The 22362-nt window shown below is 44.0% G+C and overlaps 1 protein-coding gene across 2 annotated transcripts in view; it reads left to right on the plus strand.

Moving 5' to 3' along the window:
• Positions 1-22362, plus strand: part of VWCE (von Willebrand factor C and EGF domains) — a 99691-nt gene that overhangs the window by 47414 nt on the left and 29915 nt on the right. For both annotated transcript variants that reach the window (XM_040328383.1, XM_040328384.1), the window contains 9 exons: positions 1-86; positions 274-391; positions 3092-3177; positions 4200-4296; positions 6238-6320; positions 11934-12024; positions 12093-12175; positions 15214-15304; positions 17757-17839. In XM_040328383.1, coding sequence (XP_040184317.1) covers positions 1-86; positions 274-391; positions 3092-3177; positions 4200-4296; positions 6238-6320; positions 11934-12024; positions 12093-12175; positions 15214-15304; positions 17757-17839 — 818 coding nt within the window. The remainder of the gene's footprint in view (positions 87-273; positions 392-3091; positions 3178-4199; positions 4297-6237; positions 6321-11933; positions 12025-12092; positions 12176-15213; positions 15305-17756; positions 17840-22362) is intronic.

Consider the following 22362-nt stretch of genomic DNA (forward strand, 5'->3'; position numbering starts at 1 on the left):
ATGGCTGTGAATTCCAAGGTAATATTTATCCTCATGGTGCCACATTTAGCCGTGATGAAAATGGATGCACATCATGTCTGTGTCAGGTCTGTAGGGCTCCAAATTCTTTCTCCACTTTTGTGCTTTTTGTTGTAAATATTGTTGTTTACTTCTAAAATCTATGCTTCTCTGTGAAATTTTTACAATCATGCAATGCGATATCCTATAGTCATGTAGACATTCCTCCAGTGAAAGTTATCTGAATACTCTGCTTTGTGCATACGTTTTTTTTAGAATGGAGTTGTAGAATGCTCCTTTCTCCCATGTCCCAGTCTTGAGTGCCCTAGAGAGGACTGGGTGCTGGAAACTGGACAATGCTGCTTCAAGTGTCAGCAGCCATCACCAAGTACAGGTGCGTGACACTGTAGCTATCCTGGCTTTGTTATACATATTCCATATACATACTCTATCTTTCCACACACTTTACATAGTTTGTTTGGGCCAAGCTGGCCCAAACAAACTATGTTCCTCACTAACTTGTGAGGCCGCTGGATGTATAAACTGTATGAAACTGTGGCCCGGTGTTCCAGGTGCGAGCCAAGACTTCCTTTCTTATACCCAGAATGGAGAAGAGTCTACTGCAGTGGCGCTCTAGAAATGAATACAAAGCTTCCTCTGATTGGCAGAGGTTGTGACATCATCAGACCCAATCAGAGGAAGCTTTGTATTCATTGCTAGAATACATTGCTTGCTCTGAGCGACTTAGTGCCGCTGCACTTGACTCTTCTGTGTTCTGGATATGAGACAGGAAGTCTCAGGCTTGCTCCCGAAACACAGTGTGGTATGCTGTATGTAGCTGCAGCTACATACAGCTTATACCGCACATCCAGCGGCCTCACAGGTTAGTGAGAGATATAGTTAGTTTGGGTCAGCTTTTAAAGGGTATGGAAATATGGGGTTCTATAAATTGTGAATCATCTTACATTTTCAGAGTCAGCTGGTCTAGGCTTCCTTAACATGTGTGGCCAGGGGATGGTAAAACCAGTTGGTTGAGTCAGGATTTTATTGTCTCATTGCCATGCCATGATGCTGTGCTTCACAGGCACCCCAAAAATTAACAGTAGGTTGCACTTGGCGGGCGTTACAGCAGCTGAACGCAACCTGTGCAAGTCTATGGTGCCATTTCGCAAATGCACATGATTGCGGCATGCTGGTGCAGCATTTACAGGGTTAAATCATGGCCATGTCAATGCCTCTTTTATAAGTGATCCACAGTGGATTTATTTTCAGAGGAGCGGCAGGGGCTGATGTATATGTGACTGAGTCTTAAGTAGGAATTCCACTATATGGCAATGGGTTTGTGAGAACCTGACTATGACACCTATTTGAACTTGGAGATTAAGGGGTATTGCCTCAATGAAATGTTGATTGCGAGCCAGGAATAATTAGAAAGAAACCTATTTGAACTTGTTGGACATCACATTTTAAAAACAAGTGCAATAATTTGGGTATCTCCCCTTTCCCCCAAGCTATAACATTTCCACTCCTTTGGCAAGGCTTTCCACTAGAATTTTAGAGTGTGTCTGTGGGAATTTGTGGCCATTCAGCATTTGTAAAGTCATATACTGATTGATGTTGGAGGAGAAGACCTGGCTCGCAATCAACATTTTATTCCAAAGGTGTTCAAAAGGTGCACAGGAGCACAGTCGTGCTGGAACAGAAAAGTGCCTTCCCCAAACTGTTACCACTGGGTTGCCAGGACACAATTCAATCTGTAATATGTCTTTTATGCTGTAGCATGAACAGAAACATCTGAACTCAGTCATTTTGAGGGCTGCCCACTTACTTTTGGTCATATAGTAGCTGTAACAGTCAGTTATCTCCAAATGTTTAGCTATGTGGTACAGTATAGCCTTCATAGGAATACAAGGATAATGTCCTTGCTCAGAATGGCACGGCTGGGCAAAATCACATAAGGGTACGTCCCCTTTAAGTGCCCAGCCGTGGGTCGCGCGCCCGCGACCCGGTCCGAAGCTCCGTGACCGCTGGACCCACGGACCCAATCACCGCCGGTGTCCCGCGATTGGTCACAGGAGCTGAAGAACGGGGAGAGGTGTGTATAAACACACCTTCCCCGTTCTTCACAGTGGCAGTGTCACTGATCGTCTGTTCCGTGATATAGGGAAAGACGATCAATGACGTCACAAGTCCAGCCCCGCCCCCTACAGTTAGAAACACATATGAGGTCACACTTATCCCCTACAGCGCCCCCTAATGGTTAACTCCTAAACTGCAATTGTAATTTTCACAGTAAAGAACGCATATTTATAGCACTTTTTGCTGTGAAAATGACAATGGTCCCAAAAATGTGTCAAAATTGTCCGATGTGTCCACCATAATGTCGCAGCCACGAAAAAAATCGCTGATCGCCGCCATTAGTAGTAAAAAAAAAAATATTAATAAAAATGCCATAAAACTATCCCCCGTTTTGTAAACGCTATACATTTTGCGCAAACCAATCGTTAAACGCTGCTTGCGATTTTTTTTTAATCAAAAATGGGTAGAAGAATACATATCGGCCTAAACTGAGGAAAAATTTTTTTTTTTATATATCTTTTTTGGGGATATTTATTATAGCAAAAAGTAAAAGATATTGCCTTTTTTTTTTTTAAAAATGTCGCTCTATTTTTGTTTATAGCACAAAAAATAAAAACCGCAAAGGTGATCAAATACCACCAAAAGAAAGCTCTATTTGTGGGAAAAAAGGACGCCAATTTTGTTTGGGAGCCACGTCCCACGACCGCGCAGTTGTCTGTTAAAGCGACACAGTGCCAAATCGTAAAAACGGGCAAGGTCCTTTAGCTGCATAATGGTCCAGGTATTAAGTGGTTGATTACCACCTTAATCAGCCACAGAACCTGTGTAATTAATATATATTTGGTTTTAAATGGATGAGGTGGCAACCCTATCTCAGCAGCAGGGTGTGGGAAATACTTGTCTACTAGGTCTACAGAAAAGCTCCAAAGGCATGATAAGGGAATAAAACCTGTAACTGGTAGAGTTAATGTATACAGAATATTTGATTTAAAAAAACGTTGTTTTCATATTTTAGGATGTCCATTTGATGACAATGGAATTGAGATTCCAGTTGGTCAGATCTGGTCTCCTGGGGATCCCTGTTCAATCTGCATTTGTCAGGTATAATTCATGTTTCAAAAACATACCTATCTAATTTAAAGAGAACACGTCATGATTGAGCTTCTGCAATAATATGAGTGGTGGCTGTGTATTTCCTGGCTTTTTTTACTTTATTTTCATCTGGTGATCTTGCCAGTAACTTTCCACCCTTCCTGTCCTTCGTGTGACAACCCTCATTCACTGCACTGTATCACACAGAGATGTAGTGTTGTCACCCATCCTGATTGGAATTACAAGCACGTCCTCTTCTCTTCATCTCGATTGGAAGGCATATAACATTGTTTGAAAATGTATTTACAGGCTGCTTTCAGACTGATCCGATGCAGTTTGACTGCACAGTGGATGCAGCGCAACTTACCCGCATGTTTTGAGTGGGTTTGTTGTGTTTTCCCATAGAGTTATATTGTGTTCTGTGGTTTTGGTGCGCTTTCAGAAAGAGCACCAAACACACGCAGGACCTAATATAACACTATGGGAAAGCACAGGTAACCCACTCCAAACACGAGGGTAAGCTGCTCTGCATCTGCGGTATGGTCAAAATAAACAATACATGTTAACCACTTCAGCTCTGGAAGATTTTACCCCCCCCCCCTTCATGACCAGACCATTTTTTTTTGCTATTTGGCACAGTGTTACCTTAACTGGCGATTGCGCAGTCATGCATTCTAGATTCTAGTCCTAGATATACTGGCCATTACCTGTCACCTCCTGGAAAGGCTAATGTAAGAAGATTAGTGAGAAGTTTGTCCTCCCATTATTGCTATTGATAATTTTGGAGTATCTGTGACTCTAAACCCCTATCCTGTTAAAGTTTCTTCAAGCAATAAATGTTAAAAAAAAGACATCCCCTGGACTGTGTTATTGGATCCGGCGTGAATGGACTGGTGCTTGTGGTGGTGGGCAGCCTCTGTACTTTTAGGGAACAACCAGTTATTACCAGCAGCCCCTAAGGGGGCACTGCTACACAGGTTTCCTTAAAGCTCACAATATCTGATAACTATATCTACTATTGTTTCATTTAGGCAGACAGCACCATTGTGTGTAAGAGAACAGACTGCGTGGAGACTTGTCCCCATCCCATCATTGTGCCAGGACAGTGCTGCCCTGACTGCTCAGCAGGTAACTGTAGCCTTGCAGACTAAATTTAAGTAGAAAGTAGAAAAGCCCTTTCCTTCTAGCACAGTGGTCATTAACCCTGTCCTCAGGGCCCACTAACAGTCCAGGTTTTCAAGATAACTGAAATACATCACAGGTGATATAATTTGCTGCTCAGTGATTGCAGTATTCTAGTCTGCATCTCCTCAAGGTAATACATAAAATCTGGCCTGTTAGTGGGCCCTGAGGACAGGGTTGATGACCACTGTCCTAGCATACTGCAGTGCAGAGTAGGACCTTTGCTGTGTTGTCTTCAGAAGTCTGACTCCACATCAGTTAAGTCATTCTAATAGCTCTGCAATCAGCAAAGCTTATGCTTCCTGCTTAATGGAGAGTGCATGCTCTAATTTAGCAGGGGGTATGTCAGGCCTCCGCAGAGAAACCACTGCTTCCCCAGAGAGCGCAGAGGTCACTCTCCTCAGTTGCTGGCAGTGGACATGATTTTCTGCTCTACAGTGGTTAGTTTAGAAATAAAATGAACTGTAAGAAAATTAGCTCTTTATGTTTTTTTCACCTGTAATGTATTTGGCTGAAAATACAATCGGCTTGTCAGTGCTGTTTGTTTGAACATATGTGTTAATAACTGATTACAGATCAGAGCAGTTGCCATATTTGCTTTGTACGATTTGGTGTAGACACACGCTGGAAGTCTTCAGCTGCCTTGTAAGAGCCGGTTCACACTGGGGCGGCACGACTTCGGGGGCGACTCGGCAAGGCATCCTGAAGACGACTTCAGAGGCGACTTGCAAAATTACTTTTGTATAGAAGTCGATGCAAGTCGCCCCGAGTCGCCCCCAAAGTCGTACAGGAACCTTTTTCTAAGTCAGAACGACTTGCGTGGCTCCTATTAGAACGGTTCTATTGAATAGAATGGGACACGACTTGTCAGGCGGCTGAGTCGCCTGACGAGTTGCCCCAGTGTGAACCGGCTCTTAAGGTAGTGTCTGAGCTTCTGATGCGTTGCTGAATTTTTCAGGATTGGGTTGCCACATCTCTTTAATTCAGGACTCATATTAAAGCAGAGTTCCACCCATTTTTGAGAGGTGGTCTTAAACTAAAGACCACCTCTCAACATCTCGTTTTTGGATATTTTTTTTTTCTTTTCTTACCTTTTTGGAAGTACTGAGTGTACCTTCGGTCCAGCCGGGCCATGGCCCATGTTGTCACGTCCTTTTCTGTGGCAAGCTCCCCCGTTGTCTTCTGGGACCTGTGTGTGTCCCATAAGACAAGCTGGCCATTCACAAAGTGCCGCGCGACTTGCACATGTGCAGTAGGAACCTGGCAGTGAAACCGCAAGGCTTCGATGCCTGTTTCCCTTAGTTGGCATGGCGGCGCCGGCACACTACAGTGTTTGTAGCTGCTGAATCGTGCCCTGCAGGCTTCAATGTGAAAGCCCGAAGGCTTTCACACTGAAGCGGTGCGCTAGCAGGACCGCTCCAAAAGTCCTCCTAGCCGTATCTTTGGAGCGGTATAGGAGCAGGGTGTTTACCGCTCCTTCCCATTGAAATTAATGGGAAACCGCGGTAATACCGCCCACAATGCGCCTCTACAGAGGCACATTGCGGGCGCTATTAACCCTTTTTCGGCTGCTAGCGGGGGTTAAAACCACACCGCTAGCGACCAAATATCGCAGTAAATACGACGGTATATCGGCGCTAAAAATCGCGCCAATATACCGTCACTGCACCTCCACTGCCCCATGTGAAAGTGGCCTTAGAGATCAGAGGTGCCTTGATGCAGAAGTGTGGCTTCCCTATGTATTTGAAAATGTATGCAATGAAAATCTCTGTTTAACCCGAGTAGCTAAACACTATTAGTTAACTATTTGCTTTTTGCTGTCTAGCTTGAAAGTGTGCTGGGAACCCCTTTAGTACTGTGTTATAATTGATGCCTGATATCTTGAAGGTTGCTCATATGGGCGAAGAACATACAGAAATAACGAGAGCTTTCCATCTACTTCAGATCCATGCCTCACCTGCATCTGTCTGGTAAGGGGTGTTTGGGAGACCAGTTTTCATGGATTGGCTGCTGCATTTTCCCAAATCCCATCAGCAGGGACCACTAAGACTGGGGCTACATGAGCCATTTATAGCCATTAGCTGCTTGCTGGCAGTAACCTAATTGTACCACTCTAAAATCAATATACTGTTACCTAGTCTGGTTTAAAAAAACAAGTCCATCTAGTTTAACCAATAAAAAAAAATGAGGTGATGTTAACTCAGTAGTTAAATATTTTATTGCTAAAAAGATTTAACTGCACACGTAGCTCTAGGGAAAAAAAGCATTCCGCAGTATTAGTGTGAGAGTAGGCTCGGTTTCATCTGGCCATACACTGATCGAAATTTGGCATGTTTAGAAGGTTCTGGAAAAATTTCAATCAGCGTGTGGCCACCCCCATGTGTGGTTGTCATTTGATCAACGTCTTACAAACTGCCATGTTGAGGAACCTTTGGCCATCATTAGCTGCAGCCACTGATCAGTGTATTCTGACAGCACTGGGTGCCGCTGTCAGATTACAATGACTCAGTGGGCAAAGGTTCCACCTCCACCTCATTTGTATGAATAGAGGAATATTTTTTTTTTTTTTCATCCAGCCTGCTGGCCAGCATTAGGTGATATTTTATTCCACCATTACAAATTTAGGCATGAAAATGCTTAATACACTTTAAAACGTATTTATAACACCTGAAAGTATATTATTCTCCTGTTTACTCCTAACCTCGACATCCCATATTGTAAATCCAATCCGAACCCTGGCCCTAATGGCTATATATACTGTATATATGTGTGTGTGTGTATATATATATATATATATATATGTAACACTACCCCCGGAGGAGCTGCTGGTTGTTTGGGTGGCACATTTACCTCATGACCTCATGGCTCCCCCGAATTCCTAGGGGTGAATGATGCGTATTGTATTTGGTAGAAGTAAAAAGAAATGTCCGCAACAGGTGCTCTTTGCTGTGCTCTTTATAACCCAGCCGGGTAAAAACAATAAACGTGGTGAGGAAAGTAAAGTTGAAGAAGAGAGAACAGCAGATTCAGGCGTGATAATAGGGAAACAGTCCTGCTCCCAAGCGTAACACTTCTCTGCGCCACTCCTGCCTGAGTGGGTTTAGTGTACCCGGACAGCAAGGCCGGTACAAGGCAGGGGCAGAAGGGTCCAGTGCCCTGGGCGCTACCATTTTGTAAAGGAGGGGGGGCGCAGCCGCAGGTGAAGTGACCTGTGTGTCATTGCCAGCGTGCCGACTGCCGTGTACGTGCCGCTCGCCACTCCTGTATCCGGGTCCGCCACCTCCCGCCCCTGCTCCCTTCCCTGTCTGCTTACTCCCCCTACGGAGGAGTCTTAGTCCCTCCCTGCCAGCGGCGTGACGTCACACCAATCACGGCCGGAGGCGAGGGGGGAGATGGAGGACTCCGAGGGCTGCGCAGGGAGCTGTGTCGGCGCTGCCTATGATGTGACTCACAGCCTGGGAGCTAGAGAGGAGGAGCCGCCGACGAGGACGAGGAGCCTGCCTGGCTCTAGCTGGAACCTGTGTCTGCTACAAAACGGACTTCTGAACTGCAAAGTAAGCAGATAATAAAATGGCTAAGAGGGGGGGGGGGCTCTTGAGGGGCTGACTGAGGTGAGGTGACCAGAACTTATTAATAAAAAATGTCAGATAATTTTTTTTTTTTTTTTGTGTTATTTTAAATGAGCCATGCAACCCATCAAAAGCAGCCACTGTGCCCATCAAAAGAATCCACTGTTCCCATCAAAAGCAGCCACTGTGCCCATCGAAAGCAGCCACTGTGCCCATCAAAAGCAGCCACTGTGCCCATCAAAAGCAGCCACTGTGCCCATCAAAAGCATCCACTGTGCCCATCAAAAGCAGCCACTGTGCCCATCAAACGCAGTCACTGTGCCCATCAAACGCAGTCCTGTGCCCATCAAATGCAGCCACTGTGCCCATCACACGTAGAAACTGTGCCCATCACACGCAGCCACTGTGCCATCAATTGTCGCCACTGTGCCCATCAAAAGCAGCCACTGTGCCCATAAAACGCAGCCACTGTGCCCATCACACGCAGCCACTGTGCCAACACACGCAGCCACTGTGCCAACACACACAGCCACTGTGCCCATCATATGCAGAAACTGTGCCCATCACACGTAGCCACTGTGCCATCAAACCTAGCCACTGTGCCCATCACATGCAGAAACTGTGCCCATTACACGCAGCCACTGTGCCATCAATTGTCGCCACTGTGCCCATCAAACGCAGCCACTGTGCCAACACACGCAGCCACTGTGTCAACACACGCAGCCACTGTGCCCATCAAACACAGCCACTGTGCCCATCAAATGCAGCCACTGTGCCATCAAATGCAGCCACTGTGCCATCAAACGCAGCCACTGTACCCATCACACGCAGCCACTGTGCCCATCACACGCAGAAACTGTGCCCATCACACGCAGCCACTGTGCCCATCAAAAGCAGCCACTGTGCCCATAAAAAGCAGCCACTGTGCCCATCAAACGCAGCCACTGTGCCCATCAAACGCAGCCACTGTGCCAACACACGCAGCCACTGTGCCCATCAAATGCAGCCACAGTGCCATCAAACAGAGCCACTGTGCCCATCACATGCAGAAACTGTGCCCATCACACGCAGCCACTGTGCCATCAATTGTCGCCACTGTGCCCATCAAATGCAGCCACTGTGCCATCAAACAAAGCCACTGTAACCATCAATTGCTTCCAGTGTGCCCCATCAATTGCTGCCAGTGTGTGCCCATCAATTGCCACCAGTGTGCCCATTAATTGCCACCAGTGTGCCCCATCAATTACCGCCAGTGTGCTGCCAGTTTGCCCCATCAATTGCTGCCAGTGTGCCCATCAATTGCCGCCAGTGTGCCCATCAATTGCCGCCAGTGTGCTGCCAGTTTGCCCCATCAATTGCCGCCAGTGTGCTGCCAGTTTGCCCCATCAAATGCCAGCGTTTCTTAAAAACGGGGGGGGGGGGGGGGGCGCAGTTTGCCATCTTCGCCCTGGGCACCAAATGGCCTTGTCCCAGCACTGCCGGACAGGCCTCTCTCACTGACCTGGCAGCCAGAGTATCACTCGAACATTTGTAGGATAAAGTCCCTGCCACAGACCCTCCTTGGTGAACTTCAGGGAGACACCTCTGCCACAGGCCCTCTCTGACTTGTAGTTACGGAGGCAAACCTCCTTAGATGGATCTCCTTCAACTTGTCGCCCAGGTACCGACTGACAGGTGATCAATCCTTCAATGTCTGGCTACCCTGATCCCCGGTGGTTTGTTGAGGCCCTTTTGGATCGCCAGCCTCTCAATGGCGCTCCTCAGACGGACTCCCCACTGAACAACAATACAGCACTGGGTTCCCATTGCTGCTCAGATGCTCCAGGCCAACATGGTCCCGGGAACCAGGAACACTGCGTGGCACGCACGCCCCGGCCAGGTAGGCCATAACGCCGGGGCGCCGTGATGTGGTCACCCTAAAGGTGGGTGCCACACATTTGAGGAAGAAGACCCAGAACCAATGGCGTCTGCCTCATAAATACCCCTCCCCAGCATGCACAGCAAGGCCAAACCCTCCTGATTGGCTGCTGGGAAAGAGCACCCAAACCTTAACTCCACTGCTGCCACCTGCAGCACCGGGGTTGGAAGAACACCCCAATGCAACAGAATAGCCTACAGCACAGCCAAGCTGAGACAGAGACCCTGTTTTGCACTTAACAATTTGGATCAGGGTTTAACTACACTCTGATCTCCCTCTAAATTTAACTAGCACCGGTACCATAAAGTACTCATGCGCTACATATATATATATATATATTGCCAATACCAGTAGCCAAAATATAATACCATCAAAAATGTTATGTGATTAAATCTTTGGTGACTACTTGTAACATGTTAAATTACTGCCAACTGTGCCTGAATCTGTGCAACAAAATTAATTCAATCAAAGCAGGTAGGAATATAAATATAGTAACCTACAGGGCCTTGAAAAAGTATTCATACTGAATACTGAAATTTTCCAAATTTTATCATGTTACAACCAAAAAAGTAAATTTATTTTATTGTGGTTTTATGTGATAGACCAACACAAAGTGGCATATAATTGTGAAGTGAAAATAAAATGATAAATGGTTTTCAAATGAGTCAATACTTTGTAGAACCACATTTCACTGCAATTACAGCTGCAGTTTTTTTGGGGATGTCTCTACTAGCTTTGCACATCTAGAGATTGCTATTTTTGCCCATTCTTCTTTGAAAAATAGCTCAAGGTCTGTCAGATTGGTTGGAGAGCAATTTTCAAGTCTTGACACAGATTCTTAATTGGATTTAGGTCTGGACTTTGACTGGGCAATTCTAACACATGAATATGTTTTGATCTAAACCATTCCATTGTAGCTCTGGCTGTATGTTTAGGGCCATTGTCCTGCTGGAAGGTGAATATCCACCCCAGTCTCAAGTCTTTTGTAGACTTTAACAGGTTTTCTTCTAAGATTGCCCTGTATTTTGCTCCATCCATCTTCCCATTAATTCTGATTAGCTTCCCTGTCCCTGCCGAAGAAAAGCATCCCCACAACACGATGCTTCCACCACCATGTTTCACAGTGGGGATGGTGTGTTCAGGGTGATGTTTAGTGTTAGTTTTCTGTCACACATAGCGTTTTGCTTTTAGACCAAAATTTTCAATTTTGGTCTCATCTGACCAGAGCTCCTTCTTCCACATGTTTGCTGTGTCCTTCACATGACTTCTAGCAAACTGCAAATGGCACTTCTTATGGCTTTTTTAAACAATGGCTTTCTTCTTACCACTCAATAAAGGTCAGATTTGTGGAGTGCATGACTAATAGTTGTCCTGTGGACAGATTCTCCCAGCTGTGGATCTCTGCAGCTCCTCCAGAGTTACTATGGGCCTCTTGGCTGCTTCTCTGATTAATACTCTCCTTGCCCTTGCCCGGCCTGTCAGTTTAGGTGGACGGCCATGGTTTGGTAGGTTTGCAGTTGTTCTGTACTCTTACCATTTTCGGATGCACTGTATACCAACAGATATTAGAAGGCATTGTTGGCCTCCAAATAGACTGGCCAGTGCAGTTGCTCCAGAGCTTAGTAAATCAGGAGAATCCTTTGCTGACCTCCACAATGTGCAAGCAAAAATATATTTTTTTTCGCCTTGCATGCGATTGGGTGTTTTTTGTAAAGTTAAGTTTTACCTCTTTTTTTTAAGCTCTGGAGCAACTGCACATGCGAAGTACACAGTCTATTTGCCTTTAGTAAATCAACCTTGTTGGGGCACTAGCTCAAAACAAGTACAGTATGAGCATTGTGGCCAGGCTTTTTTAATTGAAGAGTTAGACAGTGGCAGTTGTTACATTACCGTAGCTGAAAAAAATTTGTAAGTGTGGTTCCTTTATAATGTTGCTCCTTAAAGGATCCATGCTTGCAAAAAAAAATTCAGTTATGGTAATGCTGTATATGTTTCTAGTGACTAGACACCAGATTGACAAATTATCTTGGCATGTAACCCACTGAAGTATGTGTGATCATATATCTTTCCTTAGATACTGTTTTTATTATTTGCAGATGGGCACAGTAGCCTGCTCTCCCATTGAATGTGCCCCAAACTGTACCTACCCCTTCCATGATGAGGGAGAGTGCTGTCCTGTGTGCCGAGGTAGGAACTTGACAGATCTTTCTCTTAGTTGTGAACTTCTACATATACTAATATTTGTGTCACTGCAGACTGCACATATGAAGGGAGGAAAGTGCTAAACCATCAGACATTTTCACTGGAAAGCGAGCCCTGCACTCAGTGCACCTGCCAGGTAAGCAGACCCAGCTTCAATAAAGGGAAAGATGGAACAATAGAAAGTGAACAAGAACCAAATGTAATGCTTGTAGATTTGCTAAGTTGACTTGAACACATAATGATTGAATGCACTTATTGCAGAGTAAATTTACCAAAATCATATAGATTGTAAGAGAATTTGCAAGGGAATTTTCCCCAGAGCTTAGTGAATGTGGTGACATTTCATAAAGAATACCCAAACATGTACAAATAAAAAACAAAACAAAAAAAACGAACTTTTACGGTTCACACAGGGGCGGCACGACTTCGGGGGCGACTCAGCCAGGCGACATGAAGACGACATCTAAGGCGACTTGCAAAATGACTTCTGTATAGAAGTCAATGCAGGTCGCCCCGAGTCGCCCCCGAAGTAGTACAAGAACCTTTTTCTAAGTCGGAGCGACTTGCGTCGCTCCTATTAGAACGGTTCTATTCACTAGAATGGGACGCGACTTGTCAAGTGGCTGCGTCGCCTGACGAGTCGCCGCAGTGTGAACCGGGTCTAACTTGCACATGGTTGGATGATTGAGGTCATCAGAGCTTTTTCTTCATTCAGGGCCTGGGGAATATTCCCTTGCAAGGAACAACTTCTCACAAAATGAACAAGCTATTTGCATTTAGTAAATTAAGTAAATTAACCCTTTCCTTTCGCTATTGCATATCATACAGGTGAGAAAGTAAGGAGAATTGTACAGCTGAGATTTCTCTTGGATTCTGTGTAATGCTTTACAGTACAAAATGTTGTAGTAAAAAGCAGCGAAGAAAAATGGTCCTCTTTAGGTCAGCCATATAGTAAACTTATTTGATTTTAATTGCCAGCTTCTATTCTGCACTTTCTACTAGAAATTACACTGGTATGGAGGTAAAAAGTTTAAATTACACTTACCCCAGTGCAGTCCTTTATAAGTTATGTATCTCCATAAAACTGTACAGAGAGTGCAGCAGTGCCACTAGCTCACTGCTTGCAGTTTGTGCGCTCTACTTCTGTTCCTGGTATATTCTGAATTGACTAGTCACTTCAAAAGCAGCATGTAATGAAATGTCCCACACGCCGCTTGAGTGTTTTTATCATATACCACTTCCTCCTAGTCTGAATCTAGATACCAGATATTCCAACCGCTCACAAGCACAAAACGAGACGATACTTGTTTAGTTGCTGAACATGGACTGTTTATTAGAACCAGAATACAAATCTTTTTATACACTTTTAACACAAGGGGTTAGATAATGAGGTAGGGTTGGCTCCTGGATACTCCCCCCCTCTCCTCCCCTCTAGCAACAACTTAGCAGACGACTATATAATTAGCATGTTAATTAACACAGCCCAGATGACTAGACAGTCCATCACTGGAGGTCAATGTGATTGGCTCTTTCAATGATCATGTATTGTTCAGAATCAAACAAACTAAGAATAGTCTTTACATATATCCTGGGAGATATTGTGGATAAATATTACTGTCCCATTTTAAGTAATCCAAGATATATTTTCTCAGTCACCCTGTGCTAGGATGGTACAGGGTGACTTAGACATTAGAGGTGCATAGGGAGCTTAAAAAAAGAGTTTTTCCCAACCTTTCCAAGGGATTCTGGGTTCCACGGGCCCTTCCCGTCACACAGTTCTACAGTTCTATACACTTGCATTGCATGCATGCAGATCACCAGTGGCCACCCTTACATTTTTTAAAACCTTCAGCCCACATGGGATCAGAACATGAAGATATTTCCTATCTCCTGGCATAAGATCACCTATGAAGAACAAGTCAGAAATATATGACCATTAAAAACCTTTTAATTGGTGTGCAGAATATGAGAATAACTGTGCCGAAGCTGAATTCCAGATATAGATATGTTTGCATAGTTACATTGGTCCAGCATGGACCAATGTAAGTGTTCATATTTCATAACTGGCTAATCCCTGTGGAAGTGGAGAATCACTGTAATAGCCAGCTCTACTACAGTACGCCTCGCAATCTTCTAAGCGCTAGGTGCTATTCAGAGCATTTCATCTTGAATTTTCCTCAATGAATGCAAAGCATTCTCTGATTGGACAAGGTAGATAGACAGGGCAGTGACATCATAGTCTTTACCTCCTTCATTTGTATTTATTGAGAAAAAACAAGGCATTCCCTGTGCTGAGTGGGCAGCAGGGACCCAGAGGAGAGCAAGGATCACTGTAGTAGCAGTGGCTACTACAGTGATGATCTGCTTCTACAGGGGTCAGCAAGTTATGGAATATGTACAGTATACTAACATTGCATTGTGCTGGATCAATGTAACTATGCAACAATATTCATACCTGAAATTCAGTTTTTAGGAATGACAGGATTCAAATAATTTTATTACTCAAATACTATAGAGCAGGGGTCTCCAAACTTTCTAAACAAAAGGCCAGCTTACCGTCTTTCAGACTTTATGGGGGCTGGACTGTGGCAATTGGGAGTAGAGAAGGTCCCGAGGTCAGTGAAGAAAAAAAATACTGCCCCATCATTTGTTTCAGTGAATGCAATTGTGCCTCATCATTGGCGTCAATGGGGGGGAATTGTGCCCCATTGTTGATGTCATTGGGCCCCATTGTTGGTGCCATTGAGAGAAACAGGGCCCCATTGTTGGTGTCATCGGGAAAAATCATGTCCCAGCATTGGTATTAGTGGGAGGAATGGCGCCCCTTCATTGGTGTCAGTTGACCCCTATAGTTGGTGTCATTGGGAGAAATTGTTGCCTCATTGTTGGTCCCATTGAGAGGAATAGTGCCCCATCATTGGGTGTCATTGGGCCCCAATGTTGGAGCCATTGGGAACAATTGTGCCCCAGCATTGGTATTAGTGGGAGGAATTGTGTCCCTTCATTGGTGTCAGTGGGGAGCAATTATGTCCCCAAGGGCCGGATAAAAGCAAGCAAAGGGCCGCATCTGGCCCCCGGGCCGCAGTTTGGAGACCAATGCTATAGAGCATAAGAAGCACCAAGGATGTTTATTATTAGTTAATTATTAAAGTAATTTTTCATGTATGTTACCAGGAGGGAGAAGTGCAATGTGAAGCCATGTCCTGCTCTACTACCTGCTCTCATCCATATATTTTTGCTGGAGAATGTTGTGCTGCTTGTGAAGGTACCATTTAAAGTCATCATCATTGTGTTCCATTGAATAATTTACACTGCTGTGTAAGATGTTATCTATAGCAAGTAATAGTTATATTCAAATGTATTTTTTCTGTAATGTTCAAAGATGTTTTGACACTGATCAAACAGCATCCAAAGAACTTTGCACGTTCTGATTAGATCTGGGATGAGTAGTAAAACATCCTTTTCGACATTAGCGAAAAATATTCTTACAGAAGTCCAGACAAATGTGATGAATGTGACTAACTACTATTGGCTACAGTGCATCCGGAAAGTATTTCCAGTGCTTCACTTTTTACACATTTTGTTATGTTACAGCCTTATTCCAAAATAGATTAAATTCATAATTTTCCTCAGAATTCTACAAACAATACTCTATAATGACAACATGAAAGAAGTTTGTTTGAAATCTTTGCAAATTAATTAAAAAGAAAGAACAAAAATAAATATCACGTATTCAAAGCCTTTGCCATGACACTCAAACTTGAGCTCAGGTGCATACTGTTTCCACTAATCATCCTTGAGATGTTTCTACCACTTGTTTGGAGTCCACCTGTGGTAAATTCAGTTGATTGGACATAACTTGGAAAGGCACACACTTGTCTATATAGGATCCCACAGTTAAAGGGTCACTAAAGGAAAAACATGTTTTTGCTGAAATGACTGTTTACAGAGTATAGAGACATAAAAGTTAACTGATTCCTTTTAAAAATGATTAAAAATTGAATTTAATCTATCATATAATGTGCCTCTAGTTTCACGTTCGGTTTTAAAGGTACATACATGAATTTCCGGGTGAGAGGTGAGTCGGGAAGACTCACAGAATAAAAACAACAAATCCAGGGCAGTGTTTTGTTTTTAAAATGAATCTGATTGGTTCTGAGGAGCTTTAGAAACACAGTAATGACAGCTTAGACCACCGTGAAAATCTCCCAGTATGATGGTTATAAGGAAACAGGCAACCAGGAAGTGTGGAGATCACAGCAGAATTACAGCTACTTCAAAGCAAAAACGAACAATGAGGACATGAAACCAGTACTGCAGTAAGGTAAAGGAAGCTATTTAGCTAAAAAAAAAAAATTCCTTTAGTGACCCTTTAAGAGTGCATGTCAGAGCACCAACCAAGCCATGAAGTCCAAGGGATTGTCTGTAGATCTCTGAGACAGAATTGTATCAAGGCCCAGATCTGGGGAACGGTACAGAAACAGTTCTGCAGAATTGAAGGTCCAAATGAGCACAGTGGCCTTCATCATCCGTAAATGGAAGAAGTTTGTAACCACCGAAACTCTTCCTAGAGTGGGTCCCAGAGCCAAACTGAGCAATCAAGGAAGAAGAGTCTTAGTCAGGGAGGTGACCAAGAACCTGATGGTCACACTGACAGAGCTGCAGAATTTTTCTCTGTGGAGAGAGGAGAACCTTGTAGAAGAACAACCATCCCTGCAGCACTCCACCAATCAGGCCTGTATGGTAGAGTGGCCAGAGGGAAGCCACTCCCCAGTAAAAGGCACATGACAGCCCGCCTGGAGTTTGCCAGAAGGCACCCGATGGACTCTCAGACCATGAGAAACAAAATTCTTTGGTCTGATGAAACAAATATTGAACTCTTTGGCCTGAATGACAAGCATCATGTTTGGAGGAAACCAGGCACTGCTCATCACCTGGCCAAAACCATCCCTACAGTGAAGCATGGTGGTGGCAGCGTCATGCTGTGGGGGTGTATTTCAGTGGCAGGGAGACTAGTCAGGATTGGGGAAAAGATGAATGCAGCAATGTACAGTAACGTCTTTGACGAAAACCTGCTCCAGAGTGCACTGGACCTCAAAGGGGCAAAGGGTTGTCTTCCAACAGGACAATGATCCTAAACACACAGCCAATATAACAAAGGTGTGGCTACAGGACAACTCTGTGAATGTCCTTGAGTGGTCAAGCCAGAGCCAAGATTTGAACATCTCTGCAAAGATTTGAAAATGGCTGTGCACCGACGCTCCCCATCCAACCTGATGGAGCTTGAGAGGTCCTGCAAAGAAGAATGGGATAAACTGCCCAGAAATAGGTGTGCCAAGCTTGTAGCATCATACTCAAAAAGACTTGAGACTGTAATTGGTGCCAAAGGTGCTTCAACAAAGTATTGAACAAAGGCTGTGAATACTTATGTACATGTAATTTTTTTTCCTTTTTTATTTTTATTACATTTGCAAACATTTCAAACAAGCTTCTTTCACGTTGTCATTATGGGGTTTTGTTTGTAGAATTTTGAGGAAAATAATTAATTTAATCTATTTTTGAATAAGGCTGTAACATAGCAGAATGTGGAAAAAGTAAAGCACTGTGAATACTTTTCAGATGCGCTTTTTACTATGACTTGGATAAATGAGAACCTTTACAGACAAAATGTCATCTAATATTACCTTCTATGATTGTTTTACATCTCTCTATACCAGAATGTGCCTTTGAAGGACATGTGTTGGAGAATGGAGGGTCCTATATCCTAAAGTCTGACCCATGTGTTGTGTGTCATTGTTATGTAAGTGGTTTTCATTTTCTTTCTTTGCCTAAATAGAAGTGACGTCTATCCTACAGGATATATGTGGCTTAGTTGACAATTTCATAAACCATAGATGGAAAATGCCAGACAGTGAACACCAACATTTGAAGTGGCTGATTACCGGTAAAAATATCTGGACCACTCTATTGTTTAATTTACAGATTTATATGGTCAGCAACTACAATTATACAGGTACACAAAATAAACCCAATTTTTCCTGGACAAAAAAAAAAAACTTTGTATGGTAGTTTTGGATTGTGGGAAGAGTTTGGAGGATCCAAAGAACACTCCCAAAATCGGCAGGAAAAGCACTTGGGGCCAGATTCACAGAGACTTACGCCGACGTATCTGTTGATACGCCGTCGTAAGTCCAAATGTGCGCCGTCGTATCTATGCACTGATTCTCTAAATACGCCTGAATTGTGGCAAGATACGACCGACGTAAGTCTCCTACGCCGTCGTATCTTGGGTGCATATTTACGCTGGCCGCAAGGGGCGCTTCCGCTGATTTACGCGCCGAATATGTAAATGACCTAGATACGCCGATTCACAAACGTACTTGCGCCCGTCGCAGTAAGCTACGCCGTTTACGTAAGGCGTACGTCCGGCGTAAAGATAAACCACCAAATAGCTGGTCTAAGTCGTGTAGGGTATGGACTTCGGAACTGCCGTCGGATTTTACGTCGTTTGCGTAATTCGTACGTGAATGGGGCTGGGCGTAGGTTACGTTCACGTCGAAAGCATTGAGCCGGCGTATCTTAGGGAGTATATGCAACGTGATTCTGAGCATGCGCGCGCATGTGCCGTTCGTACGGCCATGCATTTACATGGGGTCACGACTCATTTTAATACAACACGCCCACTACCTGCCTACTTTGAATTAGGCGGGCTTACGCCGGTCTATTTACGTTACGCTGGCGTAAATATGGGAGCAAGTGCTTTGTGAATACTCAGCTTGCCTCTCAATGTTACATCGGCGTAGCGCATATGAGATGCGCTACGCCGGCTTAAAGATGCGCCGATGTACCTGAATCTGGCCCATAGAGTTTCCTTCAGTGTCTAAAATGAAAAGTAATACTCGGTTCCAGCATTGCATGTCACAATGCCCCATTCCAAACTTGCAATTTCCTGTAAATTCCTTGCTCAAATGGTCAGCAGACTCAGACTGCTTAGGTACACTACTTGCGAGAGAGTAAATCTATAATATAGATGGGGCATATTAGGGATTTAAATGCTGATTTGTTTTTGTGCTCCGAATTGTATGTTAACTTGTAAATTCAGTCCTGAATTAAAGAGACCCCGTCACTAATTTGCAAAAACACCAAGATTGCAGGTAAATGCACAGAAAATGAAGTAGTTTAAATGCTTACTTGCAGTGAAAGTTTCCTTTCTATAAACATTTTTCATGCACTTGCATTATACCTTGAATGTGCTTACAAATGTGACTACTCCATTCCCTAGCGCAGTCCCCACTCCATTTGCCTGTCATAGCCCTTCCCAGATCCTCCACTTTCCAACATAAGCTTTTTCATAGCTGCCAGAGGAGGAGCAAATGGGAATAGTATAGAGAGGGTCACTTGAGTATTCTGGAGCTGCTGACATCACATCCAAGATGGATGCATCCAGCAGCAGTCTCAGGGATTTTGGATGTCTACACAAGGGAGGTTTTACAGGTAAATAACACACCTAAAATATGTTACACGCATGTGTTGCGCTTACCCCCACAGGAGCCGCTTGGTGATGATGTTTTGCCATGACTCTTGAAGCTGCTTGAGAGTTTAAAGCAAAAGGCTAATGGGCTTCCAAACTAGGGGGAGTCTCTCCTCTATTAACTCAGTGTCAGTGTTGAGATGGATGCAAGTATGTTAAACTCACCCTTCCTGGTACACAGGCATCCTGTCCAGACCACTTGACAGTCTGCAGTTCTCTGAAATCAGGTCCTACAAGGTTCAGTCTCTCTGCAGGTCCGGTCCTCCATAAGGCTCAGTCTGTCAGCTCTGGTATAGGCACTCATGGTAGTGGGTCTCTCAGTTCTGACGTATTGATCCCTCTGTGGCTCAGTGTTCAGGTTCTTGTGGACACAGCAAGAGCCCCCAGTCTCTGTTCAGGCTTAGCAAAGGCAACACATCCGAGCAACACTGCTTCCCCTCAACAAAGACCTCTCGGTCTCCGGATTTGCCCAGGAAAACAACAACTTTTTGTAGCCATTCACTTCCATTATACAGTGCCTCTTTAATGCCCTGTACACACGATCACTTTTTGTGATGAAATAAAATGACATTTTTAAAAATGTCATTTAAAATGATCGTGTGTGGGCAAAACATCATTTTTTGTCCTCTGAAAAACGACCAAAAAAAAATTAGAACATGCTTCAATTTTTTATGTCATTTTTTAAAATGTAATTTTTTGTGTCATAAAAAGTGATCGTGTGTGGGCAAAAACAACGTTTTAAACCCGCACATGCCCAGAAGCAAGTTATGAGACGGGAGGTAAAACTACCATTTATAATGGAGTAAGTACATTCATCACACTGTAACAGACAAAAAAGCGCGAATCGTCTTTTACTAACAAGTAACCAGCTAAAAGCAGCCTCAAGGCGAATAGAACTTCCCCTTTAGAGTGCCGTCACTTTGTTCATCATTTTTCAAAAACAATGGTGTGTGGGCAACATAATTTTTAATGATGAAGTTGGAAAAATTTCATTTGTTTTTCATGATAAAAAATTAAAAAAATTTTCATCACAAAAAGTGATCGTGTTTATGCGGCATAAGACTACACTTCCCATGATCCTCTAGTACACAGCAAGTCTCCCTCTTTGATGTGCTCATTGGCTCTGACTGCTCCTGCCCTCTTATTGGCCCTTCACTTCTGAATCTTCTTATAGCCTAGGCCATCTTTATGTAGAGCAACAATTCTTTCAGATTCTCAGAGAGTTCTTTGCCATAAGGTGTCATGTTGAACTTCCAGTGACCAGTATTAGAGAGTGAGAGCGATAACACCAAATTTAACACACCTGCTTCCCATTCACACCTAAAACCTTGTAACACTAACGAGTCATATGACAACAGGAATGGAAAAATGGCTAATGGAGCCCAATTTGGACATTTTCACATTTTCACATAGGTGTGTACTCACTTTTGTTGCCAGCAGTTTAGACATTGATGACTGCGTGTTGAGTTATTTTGAGGGAACAGCAAATGTACATTGCTATACAAGCTGTACACTCACTACATTGTAGCAAAGTGTAATTTCTTCAGTGTTGTCACATGAAAAAATATAATCAAATATTTACACAAATGCGAGGGGTGTACTCAATTTTGTGAGATACTGTATACCACAAACTAATATGCCTTTAACATGGTATAAGCAGTAACAACAAAAACAAACAAATAAAAACAACCAGCTGAGGATGCCTCGATATTATTATTATAGGGTAATACCGAATCATGCAGCACTCAATAGTTAAAGCCTAAAGAATGCGCTGAGCAAACATTATTTCAGGAATCATCCTGTAAAAATACCATGCAGTACCTGAGATTGGCCAATGTTCAGTTATAGGGATACATTTTGAGAACCTCTCAGGGACTAGGAGAGAAAACGTTCTCACAAGTCTCCTCATGTGCAAAAGGACGTTACCACCACCGTGAGATAAGCTATACCATCAAAAAAGGAAAATAAAACATTTACCTCAAAAGTATGGCCAGAGAGCAGTTAGATAATGGAAAAAAAGAAAGAGGGGAGGGAGGGAGAGGGAGAGAGAGCGCTCGGCCCCAAGGAATCCATGGCCACCACCGGTAGGTGAGACAGAATCTCCTATAGGTCGGGAAAGCTGAAAGGCAGGCTTATCCAGGGGCGGACTGACCATTGGGGCTCTCGGGCACAGCCCGAGGGCCCCATACCACTAGGGGGCCCCATCAGGGTTGCCAGCCTCAATAAAACCAGGGACAGTATGTAAAAATCTGTGTTTTTTTTACATCTGTTCCTGATATGTCTGAAATCGACATGCTTTTGATGTGAAAATCCAGAGATTTTAACTGTCCTGCCTCTGCACTGCCTCCTGGCATGGTGGCCATCTGTAAGCCTGGGGGCCCCATAATCTTCTATTACCCGGGGGCCCCATGAGTTGTCAGTCTGCCCCTGGGCTCATCGCTGGAGAAATAAAACCAAAGAATTTCCAAGCCCAACTTAGCAACTCATCGCTGGAAACGGACCCAACCAAGGCTGCCAAGTCTTTAGAAATTTGTCCTTAGTGCTGGCAAGTATCACCGTAAGCTCTGGCTGCATTATTTTATATCTGTATGCAGACCTGCTCACTACTAGCAGATGGGGGGGGGGAGCGGGGGGGTCTGCACACAGCCCTATTCACTATTTATAGTGGCAGGGGGAAAGGAGTCCACACAGCCGGCAGCAGCACCCAGCTACACGCATATAATACTATGGGAAGTTTTTCTGTTGCATCAGATAATTTGGCAACAGGGTCTCTAAGTCACCATAATAAGAAT

The sequence above is a fragment of the Rana temporaria genome, chromosome 11 (genome assembly GCF_905171775.1).
Source record: "Rana temporaria chromosome 11, aRanTem1.1, whole genome shotgun sequence".
In the NCBI taxonomy this organism is placed as follows: domain Eukaryota; kingdom Metazoa; phylum Chordata; class Amphibia; order Anura; family Ranidae; genus Rana; species Rana temporaria.